The 15960-nt window shown below is 32.2% G+C and overlaps 1 protein-coding gene across 3 annotated transcripts in view; it reads right to left on the reverse strand.

Moving 5' to 3' along the window:
- Nucleotides 1-15960, reverse strand: part of LOC118191059 (ankyrin repeat and BTB/POZ domain-containing protein 2) — a 224805-nt gene that overhangs the window by 14999 nt on the left and 193846 nt on the right. For all 3 annotated transcript variants that reach the window (XM_085814381.1, XM_085814378.1, XM_035361853.2), the window contains 5 exons: nucleotides 15392-15650; nucleotides 12555-12656; nucleotides 9879-9972; nucleotides 7671-7942; nucleotides 5254-5428 (listed from right to left, as the gene is read on the reverse strand). In XM_085814381.1, the coding sequence (XP_085670507.1) occupies nucleotides 5254-5428; nucleotides 7671-7942; nucleotides 9879-9972; nucleotides 12555-12656; nucleotides 15392-15650 (902 nt within the window). The remainder of the gene's footprint in view (nucleotides 1-5253; nucleotides 5429-7670; nucleotides 7943-9878; nucleotides 9973-12554; nucleotides 12657-15391; nucleotides 15651-15960) is intronic.

Consider the following 15960-nt stretch of genomic DNA (forward strand, 5'->3'; position numbering starts at 1 on the left):
ACTTAAGCAACAGGTATTCTTTTTGCCATAACTCCCTCAGAAATCATCTGAGAATCATGAAATTCAGAAATGAGAGAAAACACTTTGTATTTAAACGATAGCGAAAGCATAGTTGCCCAAAAATGAATGCAATGCTTACAGTATGGAATTAAACAAATAAAAGGCTTTATTTAACTCATAGTATCATTACACAATTGTCTATACAAGAGGAAGAACAACAAGCAGATGTTCCTTAGTATGGGATATGCTCTCCCCTTATTGCAATGGTTGCTTCGCACCATCTGTCCATACTCAGCACCAGATTATCCAACAGATCTTAAGGTAAGAGTGCCCATTCTTCAATCAGCATCTGTTTCAGTTGTTGAATGTTCTCCAGAGGATGAAATCATGCCGTAACCAAAGCATCCTACACATGTTCTATGGTATTTAAATCAGGGGAGTACACTGGCCAAACCATTCGAGTGATATCTTCACTTTCCAGTAGCATCTAATCAGCAGGAGTCCAGTGTGGCCGTGCACTGTCATCCATAAAAGCGCAGTCTGCTCCAATGGCACCTTGGAACAGATCCAAATAGGTAAGGATCACCTCCTGACAATAGCGATCTCTGATTACAGAAACTCTGTCGAAAACGTGGAACTCTAACCGCCCATTCGGCATAATGCCTTCTCAGATGAGAATTCCAGGACTGTAATGGTCTCTTTCCTTGACGTTACTGGGATGAAACCGTGAACCAACCTCTTTCCAAATCAATTAGCATTGAGAATCGCTTGTGGAATTAAAACGACTTTTATCCGTAAAGTGGATACGACTGCATTGATGAGATGTCCAGATTTTGTGATCCTTGCACCACTCTAAACAGTGGTGCTGATGGCCCATTTTCAAAAGGATGCAGCCTTCAGGACAGCAGGGGAATAGGTCACCTTTGTGAAGGGGTCTGGACGCAGTAAACCGTGACACTTGTTGCCCCGTTGCTGTACAGAGTTGCTGAGCTATGGCACTTGCTGATTGGTTTCGGGCTCTTTTCGCCTGCAGGGCGATATATTGGTCATCTATTGCAGTTGTTTTCCTGAAGCAGCCACCACCAACCTTTTCAAGAGCTGTACATATGGTTTGGAAAGCTTTCCAAGAGCGCAAAATGACACTTTTGTTGATTCCGGACTCTTCTGCTACACTGGTCACACTACCCCCCCTCCTACAGCTTTCCGATCCTTCTTCCACATATAAAATCATCCAGGTGATTTCTTCAAGCCATATTTCACGAAATAACTCACTTATACCTGCATCGAATGTCTTTAATTGCGTCTCTGTACTTCCTTTTATGGTAGTCTTGAGTTAAGCTCGCTGACTGCACCTGTTTTGCATACGCTCACGTCGCTTATGACATTTTGTTCCTGACATTTGCATACGCATGACCTTTCTACTAAATTCCGTGTTTATTGTACTGATCACAAGAACCTCTTTTCCGCTATTTCATGGCTATCTGATTAAAATTTACATTGTTGCTTAAGTTTTGGCGCACCAGTGTCAATGATACAACATAATACCTCAAATACCTGAAGATTGGTAGTAATAAAAATAAATGCTAACTTCAGTGTAGCACATAGATTTAATGGATGCTACAATAAATATATGAAGAGGCATGGCTAGATTTTTTTGTATGATCAACTATACATCCAAAGCAATAGCTTAATTTTGAATAACAAAATCTTAAAACCCATTAAATTAACATAGATGATTATTGCATCAGAGGGGAAAGAAAACCACCTAACCCCCTGGTTGAGAATTCCTGCACTATAGACATTATAAATGAGTGAGTTTTCTTTCTCAAATATCAGTTGATAGTACAGAAGTACAATTTATGCATTTGAGCTTTTAAAGTTTCCATGTTTAGAATCTTCCCTTTGGTATACACACATTCACAGAGAGTTTTTTTAAAAAAAATAATGAAATGCTTCCCAGTATTATCATATATTAACAGGCTTTGAATGGAAAGGAAATAGTTCCTGTAGGCTGAAGAAAATGTGCAGAAAAATATAAACTGTTAAAAGATCTTGATAAGAACAATGAGGAAAAACTGAATTTAAATTGGAAATTTTTCAAACAGCACTGTGCAACTTACTTATGTAAAGAATTAATAAAAAATGTAAATGCTTCAAAGAAGTAAAATAAGTTGGAAAACGGGATAAAGTACTAACAAAAAAATGCAAATTTCCCAAGGAAGTGGGGGGGGGGGAAAAGGGAGGGAAAATTGAGAGAGTTGAAGCTGCTATTCTAGAATGATTTCAAGCTATGAAACTAAAAAATGTTCTAATTTCTGAAGCTCATTCCACCATAAAAGCTGTGAAACTAGCTAAAACGCTTAGAAGGAATCAAAATTGTAAAAACAACCTTGTATTTAGCGTAAGTATATTGAAACACTCAATCGATTTCGAGGGCAGCTAAAGGTACCTCCTCATCAGAAGAAAGAAATACCTAGAAAGAAGAAAACTAAAGGGGAAGGAGTCTCAGAAACACGTGGTCCTTATCAGCACTGCACGTGGTTATAACCGGATTTTTAATCAGAGTTACACTGGTCGCCTACTTTTACTCAGCCAGGCTATCTGATCAAACATGTAACACAAAAGACAAAGAATTAGCGAAGTTAAAAATAGGGAGCGAGGGGCAACTGCACCTTCACGCTCAAAATCTGAACTTCGAAAAACGGAAAGCAACCACTGAATGGATTTTTATACCCTCTGGTAGTACCAAACGCGAGGAGGTAACGCCATCTATCAGCAAAAATAGTAACTGAATTAAGATAGTAGAATTTAAAGGCATTAGGAAGGACTGGATTGGACTTAAAATCATAAACTAAACATGCTAAATCTTTGTGAATATGAAAAGCCTCAAGAAAATCCAATTCACCTATGGAAGAAGCCTTTTGGATAATTTTTGCAGACCCAAAGTCATAATTATGGTTAAATGTCCAACTATGATACGCTATTGAAGACTTGTTAATTTCACCTTTTCTGACATAAGATTCATGTTCCTTGATACGAAACTTCAACGCTCTTTTTGTTTGGCCAATATATCTTAAACCACACTGACATGATATACTATAAATTCCCCAAGAATTCAAGACAGAAACGCAATCTTTTAGAATCGAAGGGTGAATTTTATTAATAAGGGAGAAACCGACTTGAAAATTGAATTTCTGGAGAATTCGTACAATTTTATAGCTAACAGAAGGATAAAATGGAAGCATGACAAGGTCATTAATATTATTTCTAACAGTGGAATGTCTTTTTTGATGGGAATCTGAAAATTTTTTAACGGCTTTATCAATAATCACGGGAGAAAATCCACGGTCAATCGCAACTGCTCTCAAATAATTAAGTTCATTGGTAAGCAAAGATTCAGAGGAACAAACTTTAAGTGCGTGGAATACATAATAGTAAAAAAGAAGACATTTTTTGCTTAAACAGGGTGGCATGACTTGACATGGGGTGGTAAACAAACTGCAAAGGGTTTATGGTAGTAGTGCTAAAATCAATTTCATTGTGGATTATAGAAGGAAGTTTTTCCATACAAGGAATGGGTCACAAGTTAGAAAGATGGAAATAAATCTGTTCATTGGAACCAGCATGGTGAGAAGGAAAAGGCAGAACATCATGCTTCTGCTAATTGGATAATAAACATTTTACCTGCAACCTAAATTTATTGCTTAATGGATTTATAATACAGACAAAACTGCACAGTGTTACAGAACATTAACAAACCACAATGTTTAAAAGTGAAACAACAGTTGATTTCAGAAACTGAAAGAATGAATCATTCTGTTATTAACATACACTATGGGCCTAACAGTTAAGCAAAGAGCACTTGTTTACTGGCAAAAGCAAAAACCCTTGATGCTTTATAGAAGTCAAGAATTTAACTTAGCAACAAGAATTCATTAATAGCAAGTGGATTTTTACCAATTTTCTTTAAAAATAATGAAATGAACTGAAAAAAAAAAACTTTACTAATTTACACATACATCTGAATGTGGTGAGAGATTAATGTGCAGCACCGATCAGGGTATTTTGGCTTTCAAATGCCATTACAGAAAAGATATTCAGAAAATGATGAACAGAATTCATCAGTCTTGTGAAAATGAAAGCATTTTGAAGAAGTAAACTTAAGTTGATATATTTGATAGAGGTCATTCATATAATTGTCAATGCAAGGGTTCAATCAGGCCCATCAGTGGCTGAGCAGTAACGTTACTGAATGCTGGCAGTTCAGTCCGGGATTCAATTCTCAAGAGAATGGGTTGTCCACATATGCGTTTTCATAGTTTTTTCCCATGTATAACATGTATATGAGCCAGTTTCCCTTAGAAAGTCCTCCATGAAGGTATTCCTTCGCTCAGGCAGATAGTGGCAAGTGCTTAACCATAATTAAATAAACCAAACTAAGCCAGGGAGTAAATCTCTTAAAAGACAGTTAAAAACTTTTTCGAAAATGTGGCTTTTATGCAGAACAGGAATTGTAAACTATAGCTAATGTTTTTGGACATCAGCGAAGGAAGTTATGAAGATTCATTTTTAAACTGTATGCCAGTTGTTTTAAACTGTATGTATGTTTTAAACTCATTTTTAAACTGTATGCTGTAATATCAAGAAAGTGTTAAAAGAACTATAGAAACTGACAGCAGAAATAATACTACTAAAGAAAGTAATGGCATGGCCAACATCAACTAAATATAAATAAGCATTGCAAGTTATATGAAAACTCTTAAACTGAGAAATGCTAATGGAAAAAGCTACCAGCAGTTTTATGAAATTGAGAATACAATTGAAAAATTATTGATGAACAATTGTCCATAAATCTTGTTAGTTAAAAATTTCTTTAGGTACATAATTATAAAAGTATTTTTTATAAAAAAATTTAAAATGTACATTTCAAAATTGCATAAACATTTTAAACTTTGGCATTGATTTTAATTATTATTTTAGGATAAATTGTTAATTATTATTTTACTAGATAACTTTAAAATTGATATTACAATTTGTAAGACACGAATTGCCACCTATTAAACTCAACTGTTTAATAAACTCAAATATACTTTGAATTGAAGTGATTTTAATAAGAGGCAGGTACTGTATTTATTATACTGCTTTTGGAATAAATAAAAATCATATTTCTAGACCATAAATGGAAAAAAACATTTCCATAGACATTCATGTAGTATATGCATAAAAACTGTAATTATTTTGAATAAAATATACCTATATTCCGAAGATCAAGTGTTATGTCTATATGGCCATTCTCTGCACTATGATACATAGCTTCTTGAAGTGATTTCATTTGAGTTTTTGTGAGCTTGATCACTTGGCTGTTGTCAGTAGAAGTAGATACACTTGAAGAAGATTTATTTAAATCATCAACACAGACAGGAACAACCTATCAAGCAAAGGAAACAATGCATGGCTTTGATCATCAAATGTAATTTTTTATCTACTGACAGGATTATCATATGCAACTTTATTATCCCGTGTAGATATCATCAGTACTTTTATTACTTTCAGTGAGATTATTCAGCATGTTTATCTAAAAATTATTGATCATCCCTGTAAATAAATTATAAAAAAATGATCATGATAATTAGAGACAGATTCATACCATATCAATCAAAGGTTAAAATAATTAAAACAGAAGATTACTTGAGTATTCCAATTCATTATCAAATGAAATTATGTATAAACATATATAAACAATATTCTGCATATTATTTATAATGTATAATCATTCTGTGTATTATTTATAACTATAGATCATATATTTTGTGTTTATCATAAAGCTACAGTCATTAATGTAGAAATGTAAATACTAATTTATATATTGTGAACTTTATGGAAATGTATTTTCTAGACTTTTTAATTCCTGTATGTAAAAAAATATTAATTTAAATGCATTTGTAATTGTTATCGTATGTAATAACACTAAAAAGTATTGAATGTAACTGATTTTTAAATTACATGTGACTTGACTTTCAAGAAGTAGAGCAAAAGGCTCTTTGCCTTTAACATTGCATAAAATGTCCCTTAATCGCACAACAGAAGTTTTTACTTTTTCATATACGCAGTTCATTTTTTATTATTCTGAAATACTTTAAAACAATATATTTAAATATAATATTATAAATTCTTTTTTTCCTGATGTTTAAGAAATGAAGAAAAGTAGAAATATTTTTTAAAAAAATTCGCTTTCAAACCAGTAGGCTTTGACAATGACATCTTAGTCAAACAAAAAGGTTCATCTTCATATTATTAAAATCACCTGAGATACTGTTAATTAAATTCTTGGGTACTACATACATTGCTACAAGTAATTACACATGTAAGTTTTTTAATGTAACTTTCTAAAAAAATAAATACCTTTTATATCAAGGAAAATAAGAACTTGTTGGTAATAAGGGTGAATAAATGTTTTTAGAAAATAATCTTCAGTAGGATACGGCATAATATACTTTTATATTTTCTGTAGGAGACATGAATATTTTTTTTAATCAAATGGTGTATGTTATCTCTTATCCGGTAATCTTTTACAATCTAGGTAAAAAAAATCAGGATTCCTTGAAATTTTCTATATGAAATAAAAATGGAACATAATCACAAAACAAATGTTATTCCTTCACTGAACTTTCTCCTTTTCTCCTGTTTTTCTTTTGATTTAGTTTTATTCATTTAAGCTATACGAAAACACATTGTCTTCCTTTAGGAATCTACAAAAAGGAATAAATATGTATAGAATAAATAGATCAGGAACTTTCTAAGAAACAAATTTAAAGCCATATCCAACTACCACTGCTCAGTGCTATTTTTTTTTTTTTTTTTTTTTGGTAACATAGCATGTTAAAATAAATATTGTTATTCTTTCCAAAAATGCATATTCAAATTTGCTCATGAATGTGTTTTCAAGATCAAAGGGTTCTAAAATAGACAACATGTCTTCAGTTATGTGCATCTTTAATAATACGTATGTGTTTTCTGTCAGTGATATATCAATTAGCACATAAGAAAATAATATGTGCCACAAATATTATTTCCATTTCTCTGATTTATGAAAACACTACAGCTGAAATCAATGCCATCAGTCATGACATTGCAAGAAAAGAAAGGGTGGAAATTATTCAATGAACATACATCATGAAATTATTACATATATATAAAATTTGAACTTACATGGAAAATAGACTGTTGTCTATTTCATAGAAACATATTTATTGATAATTAGGAAAAAAAATGCTTTTTGCTAAAGTTATTCATTGAAAAAATCTCAATTTTAGTTGAACATACAGGAAATTAGGAAGTTATAATTAATTTTTTTAATTAGTATGACTAAGTAAATAAAATCTCATGTGCATTTCAAAATGTTTCTAATTGAAAGTAATCATAAATATTTTACAAAAAATGTTTTTCTACATAAAATCAACTAATGAATGCAAAGCCACTGAAAAATATTTTTCTAGTATAGAAAAAAAAATTGTTATGTGCATAATCAAGTTATCTTAGTGATTTACTCAAATATACCAGTCTTAACATATTACTCTTAAATAGAAAAACAAATAACCATACCACAAGCATTATCATTTTAAAAACTGAATATTGATTGACTATATATATGTATGAGAAAAACAACAAACCTGTAACCTGGAAGTCCTCCTATCACATGTTAATTGAGAAGCTCCCTCAGCTAAGATCTCCTCCAGAGAAAGGACATCTTTATTACTTTTTGTCATGGGATGGGATAAAAGAAGATGAAGCATAGTCCTTTGTCCATGGGCACCAGCAACAGCTATGGCACTATAGCAGCCTCTCTGAGCAGCTCCACCATATGCCAAAGAATCCCTCAACATGGTTGAAAGAAAGGGATGAGCACCATGCATTAAGAGCAGCTCTGCTAATTTTAAACGACCTAGAAGGAGACATTAAAAAATAAGCATTATGAGTCATCAAACCTTTTTCAGTAAACTGTATGTATGGAGGGGGAAAAAAAAAGTCATTTAGGCAGTCTAAAATTAGCATGTCAAATTTTCAGGGTCATAGCCAGAAGAATGAGTGTGCCCAAACAAACAAGTGCCAACAAGGGAATGCAGAATATTAAGTGAAAGAATAATCCCTATTTGCAATAATGCAAAGAAGTCATAATCTACTAAAATTTCCTAAGGATGCTGATTGAAAAAAAAAATTAAAAGTGCTGCATTTTAATTACTGAATTGTAATAAAGAAGAAATTTAATCTACAGGAATATTTAAAAAGAATCATACAGTTATAAAATGTAATATTACAGTCAAAAGTCTTTAACCCGGACTCGTCAGGATTTCGGCAATTCCAGATTATAGATCGATCATCTATTTAAATCTGGGAAGATGGCATGCAGAAATTATAAAATTAAAAATATGAAACCGGAATTTATGAAATAAAGAGCAATTATGATCTAAAGAGTATCAAAATTTACAACAACAACAAAAAAAAAAACTTAATATTTATTTGTTTACTTTATTAAACATTTCTTTCAACATGCGCATGCATAAAGCATACATTACGCATAGTCGAAATTGTAAAATTGCAACCAGAAAACTATTTGATGTGTATTCGTGATATTTATAATGACGAGGAATTTTATTTAAATCATATCAAAGATGGAGTACATTGAGATGAAATACTACATTTAGTAAGGAAATATAAGCAGAATAAAATAAAAACATCTGCCCTGAAGATAAGGATAGTGCTGACAGATCAACTTCCGGTGCGCAATGAACAAAAGTTGCCAAACTTAGTGACTATTCCATGAAATTTTGGTTTGATCTCTGTGTAACAGTAACTGGTCCAATCCCTATGTAACTATAATTGTATCCATCACAACATAATGTAATTGTGTATGCCTTCCAGCAAATTCAAGAAATCAAAAACACTGAAAAATTCTTGGCTGATGGGAAAATTATACAAGACCAGAGGAAGAATCAGTTTTCAATTTAGTTCAGAGTTTAGCTCACAGTATTGAGAGATCACTCAGCAAGATTATGCAATTTTGTGTGAAAAGTTCCAGAGCTGTTAAGTTTTTTTTCATTAAATAAATTGCATTAAATTACTAATGATTATTTATGCATTCAATCCATTATGAATATATATATTATGAAAACATGTAAAAATACTGAGCAGTATGTATGGGAGCTTTAAGAACTATCATTTTCTGGGAAAATGTCCTTCTGGTTTGGTTAAAAACTTTTCAGTCTTTTTGACATGGATGCCCATTTTCTTGTTTTCAGGATATATTCCTCTTATGTTTTATTTATATGTATATATATATATCATGTGCTTATATTTTTCTCCTCCTTAACCAATGATTTCTGTGAACTATAGAAAATGCTCGTAAATGCTTGTACATGCATGCAGGCATACTTAAACATTTTCTTTCCCACAGTTATTGGTGATGTAATATTAATGTTACTGTAGTGAACTTATGTTTACTGTCATGTTCATAATCATAAAAAAGTGCTGGGGAATTCTTAACAAGAATTTAAAACAAATTTTTCATGTAATGCTAGACATATTATGTAGTCATAATACAGTTCAATACTCAGAAATATATTCTATATTGACTAAATTAAATAACTTGGCTATATGAAGCTTACAAATGTTCTAAATGTACTCTGGAGGAGAGGAATGTTCTATGAAATACATTTTAAGAAGTAGAGAAACTTTATGCATTAAACTTAGTTAACAATAGCAATTTGGATTAAAACTACTGCATATTGAATTTAGCCACCACATAAAGGACTAATCTTTGTCTGTTTATTTAGTGATAAATAAATACAGCTGCAAAGATCTTTTACAAATTAATTGCTTACCAGATGCAGCCGCCAGTTGCAAAGGAGTTACTGTTATTTTTTCTTCACTGAGACGTGCTCCTCCTTCAACATTTGCTCCCTTTTCTAGCAGAAGCTAAAAAAATAGTGTGATATAATATACCATAAGGAAATAATACCTCAAATAATCAAAACATTGAGATCTGTAATAAAGATCATTTTAAAGTATAAAATGCATGTAATGTAGAAATGATATTTTTGATAGTTTACCTTGCATAAAAATTTAAGAATGAAATATGAAAATGTATTATAGGCAAAAAATTATAAATTAGCTGCATTTCAGATCTGCAGTATGTAAATTTGAATTTAAAAACCTTTTTTTAATAATATATTTACTTGTTATTATGAAAATGGTACATATGCATATAAAAGCTACAGGTAGTCAAGCTACTAACATTTTTTTATAAAGGTTACTTTGAATAATATAGACATAATCATAAATAATTAAGCAATTTCTATGGATATATGATTTAAACATTCTGGAATACTCCATTGCCCTTGTATTGTTAAATAAAAAATTCATCTAGAATGGGTTAGGTTTTTGCTATCAAGAGCATTCAAGGTTATCTGTCTTGGAAGAGGTGTGTCTGCTGAGAATTTTCTGAAAAAAATTGCCTTATTCATGTTATGTACAGTGAAGATTTTATGCAACCAGATCAGTTTGTGATCTTATCCACTTGGCCACTAACAGACCATAATAAAAGCCTCATTGAAGTGAATTAAGAAAGGTGATCAGATATTTTAAAATTTTCTTCTTAATATATAATTAATATCATATTAAAATAGATTGTACCTCTTGAAATCAATAAAAAATTAATTGTGAAACATATAATGGAAAAAAAATTGTATATTTAAAAAGTAAATAATCTGCAGGTGTTACAGAATCCTGTTGGAAGAAGGCATGTCCACTTTCAAATATATCTATTTTTAAAATTTTTAATTAGCTTGTATTATTTTAAAATAACTTTGAATGAAAAATATTGAATTATTAGGTTATTTCAAGAAATATTTTATATAATTAACAAAAGTAATGTCTGCTACATTAAAAAATACTTAGGAGAAAGCCTTAATAATTAATTACTTTTGTGTCAGCCCTGCTGTTATCTAAACCAGTTCCTGTACCTACTGTATGTTAGGTTCCTGTACCTACTGTACTGTATGTTACTGCTGTGTATCTACTGTATGTTAGTTATTATTTCCAACCTTTCCTTTTGAAAGAAAGAAAGAGACAAAACATAATCACAATAGATAATTCTATTTGAGACAGATCTATATGTACAAAAATGAGAAATTATACCTGGTATTCTAAAATTGAATATTCTGAAAGTTTAAAGTGATTAATTACTGCCTACCCATGTCCTTTCAGTGCTTCTTCACATGGGTGAAAAACTCAATCCATTTGCAAAAAAGGGAAAGGGGATCTGTTATTTTTTATCACATTTAGGAGAATGCTTCTAATAAACAGTACAGAAAGAAAGTCCGTGCTTACGTGGAAGAGGAAATCATAAAAACATTTATTTCTCACTTAAAATGAAAACTAAACTTCCCTAGCATGCTTCTAACTAGAGAGTTATGATTAGTGGATACTGTACAAACAGACATGCAAGCTGAACTTTGCTGGATTTGTATTGTTTTCTGAAGCAAATTTAGCATTCATCAAAATAAAATAAAATATTTATCTTTTATGGATGGATGGTGATGACATTATTGACACATAACCTAAAAGGTTATGATGAACCTAACCATCATAACATAAAAGGTTATGATGCACCAAACACATAGTAATATCATAAAAATTTTGAAAACAAATTGGTATGACAGATTTAAATTTAAAACCAGGTAAAATCTGACTACACATAAGACATAAATGTATAAACACATAAAAACAAATTACACAATTTAAAACCACTCAAATTAAATAACAGACTCCAGTTTCTCACAAATATTGAAATAAATTAAAATTGGCCTCTTTTCCGATTAAATAGTTAAGGCATATGTCAGAACTATTAAAATATTTCAAATAAAGGTTCTTAAAATATACATATGCTTCTAAAATATGACGCTCCATAAAACTGAGGCTCAACTCTTGGCTTTCAAAAGATAATTATGAGTAGCATGAGAATGACCAATTCTTAGACAAGTCAGAAGAGCCTTTTCCTTTCGATTTCTATTGGGCTCCCAGTATTCTACTTTAGGCTTCATGTTAATTTATTATTTATTTGGCAGTCCCAAAAATGCTGCGATTTCATCAGGATCCTCTACTTGATGACGATGCTGATGTCATTTATCTTTTATGAGATGATCATTTTTAATTCTTCCTCTTAATTTTCATGGTTTTAAATAAGCATTAGTTGTTTTTTTATTATCTTTACAGTTAAAAAAAGTTTTTTTTCACTTTTAGTGAACACCACAACACACTACTGATAACAGTATTTAGGCAGCAGTATACAAAGATATATAGACTGCAGTATGAAAGGAATGTTATTCACTAAGAAAATATTACTGATGTAAGTTTATTATTTTGAAAAATTATATTTCAGTGAAACTGTTTACTTTTGTAACTTTAAAAACTGTTTCCAGAAATATGAAAAAATAAATCAAGGAATATTCATTGTATACAATTGAATAACATGTCAAAATTTTTACACAACTACTTACTTTTATTACTGATAAGTGTCCATGGGTTGTGGCATATGTTAAAGCAGTCCAATGCTGAGTTTCAGGATTAACACACTGGTAAGTGCTACTAGGTGCTGGAGTCTGAAAAACAGTTGAATAAAATTTAGAAAAGTTTTAGCTAAAATAGAATTAATAAAATAGAATTTATAAATCAGGACAATAAAAGCCAGGCTTTAGTTTGTAACATAAAAGCCTTATTAAAACAAAAATTTTAGGTATTTTCTGAATACCCACAGCCCTAAAAAAATTGCCAATCAGTGGCTTTGTGAATTAAGGTGAGAAATATTTGTATGGCTATCTTAAAAATTTATGGGTATGACATCAACATCAAAAGAAAACAAAAGATGAAATCACTCAGAAATGCCTAAAATTGTGATATAGAAAAGAGTTTAAGTACTGGAAACAGTCATGCTTAATAATGAGAGCAAATCAATCAATATGAAACGATTGTTGTTTTTAGATCTAAGAAAATAAGGAAGGAAGAAGGTGATAGAAGCTAAGAAGACAAAACATGATTTTATTATGTTTTAAAGTTGTAGAAAATCATCATACCATTCTTTTCTGAGATAATTTGATCATTTAAGATATAAAAGGCATAAGATACTCTAAATCATTTAAATAAAAAGCATAATTCTTTTGTATAAGAATTTCTCGGAAGTCGTATAAAAATAATAAAGAATAGAAATAACAGTGAACAGTTCTTCATTCTGCACATATGTATACAAATGTAATGAAATATGATATTTTCAAAGAGCGATTACATTATGATAACCCTGTTAATAACATGTAGGACCATCTTTAGCCCTCAAAACTGCCATCACCAGTGTAGCACAGACCCCATAAGGTGCTGATAAATAGTCTGAGGTATCTGGTACCAAGCGCTCACTAACTGGACCTGCAATTCCTTAACATTGCAAAGGGAAGCATGGCAGCACGAATTTAGTTTTCCAGATGGGACCACAAATGCTTTATTGGATTAATGTCAGGTGAAATTGGAAGCCAAGATATGACTTGAAAGTCACTGGAATGTTCCTCAACCCAATCCTTGATGATTTGACACTTATGACATGGTGCATTATCCTGTTGGTAAACATCATCCCCCGCCAGAAATACTGTTGTCATGAGTGGGTGAACCTAGTCTGCAACAATGTTTATGTAGCACACAGACTCAAGGATTGTTCTATGGGCATTATGGGTCCTAATGTGATCCATGAAAACATTGTCCACACTATAATACCCCTGCTACCGACTTGTCCCCATCCAACTGTGCATCTGAGAGCCAGGATTTTGTTTGGAAATTGGCGTATTGGCGCACACCCATTGATGTGATGATCAGAAAACGTGATTTGTCATACCAAGGAATTTTCTTCCATGCTTCTAATGTCCAATTCCCTCTTTTGGGGGGTTGATTGCAGATGCAGTTGGCGAAGATGTGCCGTCAGTGCTTCAGCCTCTGGCTGAGTAGGTCCATATGCAGCAATGTACGCTGCACAGTGTGTTGAGAAACATTGCCTGGGTCATCACTGTTATAGCTGTTTGTGATTTCGGCTGTTGTAGCTCTTTGATCACGGCAAACAATGCATAGTATTCTCCACTCTGCTATGGAATCAATGCGTCATTGACGACACACTGCTGGCTAGCAAACTGTCGTTTCACCATACACACACCACTTTCGATATGTGCTCACAACAGCTGCACATGAACAGCCCACTAAGCTTGCTGTTTCTGATATTGATGTTCCCAGTTGCAGAGCCATAATGATTTGACCTTTATCGAAGTCTGATAAATCAGCTGTTTTTCTTATTAAGTCATTAATCACGCTATGTTTCGAAAGACTTAATAATATACTGAACTATTGCTGATTGTAATGTTGCTGGTTCCTGAAATAAAGCCCGAAGGCACACGAAATAATAAATTCTGGACGTAGGAAATCTCAGAAGAGAAATTGGAGGTAAGGAAAAAGGAGGGTGACCGAAAGATCAAAAGCCACTGACAGAATCGGACAAGTATCCACAGAGCAGGATGAGTAACAAAAAGGATAACAGAAAGGTTATCCAATTATTTGATACAAGTAATTGGAAATCATGATACAAAGTGCAATCAAGACACAATGAAATTACATTACGGCCATGACAGTCAAACTGGCAATTTTTGGATTCGAAGTCAGTAAGATGCCTTATCTGTTAGGCTTCACTGACTTGGTTTGGAAAGACCAATACCAATATTGAATTATAACTGATTTATCGTGCTAGCGTGACGTTATCAGTTCTGTTGAAATACAGTCATAATGGTGCATGATTATATGGCACATCGGGGAAGCTGGTTCCCGAAAGGCGGAAGTGATGGGGGATGCTGAGAGAGGTGGTGATTACCATGATGAAGCTTTCTGCTGCGATGTTAGACAGCAAATTTGACTGATGTCCCTGGTAGCTGAAACGCAAGCTATGCCATGGGGAAAAACCACATGGAGACGAAACTATTTCTTTTCATGCCTGTTTTCATGACTTCCAAATGCTAATGTTAAACAACTCTTTCCTTACATGCCTATTTTTGAAAAAGCAGATAAAGAGCAAAACACCCATTTCTTGTAAGAATGCAATAGCTTCATTTTTACTTGATGGTAAACGGAAAATTTTTGTAACTTTAAATCTGTAACAAAAATGATTTGTTATGAATGACAAGAACAAATTACGCTTACAGGCTTGTCTGTAGTAATTTGAAACTTTCATCAGAGTACAGATAATCAGGAATATAATGTATAAATGTGTTTTAAGGAATCTTTCCATTTACAATATCATATATTTTATCCTTTTTACCTCAATGTCAACATCAGCTCCAGCATCCAGCAGTATGTGAACCATTGCCTCATCTCCTCTAATGCATGCAACCATTAAAGGAGTCAAACCTTGTTCATTAAAAGTATTTACATGACTTGGAGGTAACAGTTGTAATGCATGAGGTACTAGGTCTGTTCTTCCACTTGCAAGCATTCGGAAGGCAAGCTCGACTTTTAGCATCCGAGCACATTCGGGATCATCTGATCTTTTCCTACAGTGCAGCCGGTCATCATAGATTCTGTTAAATATGAACAAATTTATACATGCATGGACATACTATTTTAAAATATTATATGCATTAAAATTATAGATTTTACATTTTTTATTTTGTAAAAGCAGCCAAGCATAAGAGCATTAATATGTGTAATTATCAAAGATATAAATGAATGCAATCTCTACATTCACTGGGGGAAAAAATAAAAAAAAATAAAAAATTAGGTACTTTCTGTTTATCCACAGCGTTATGAAAAGTCACCAATTAGTATTGGTGGCTTTGTAAATATAGGTGAGATATGTTTGTATGGATATATTAACAATTCATAGGTACA

The sequence above is a fragment of the Stegodyphus dumicola genome, chromosome 1, assembly GCF_044657685.1.
Source record: "Stegodyphus dumicola isolate Sdum_Otavi_A_Nest chromosome 1, ASM4465768v1".
In the NCBI taxonomy this organism is placed as follows: Eukaryota; Metazoa; Arthropoda; class Arachnida; order Araneae; family Eresidae; genus Stegodyphus; species Stegodyphus dumicola.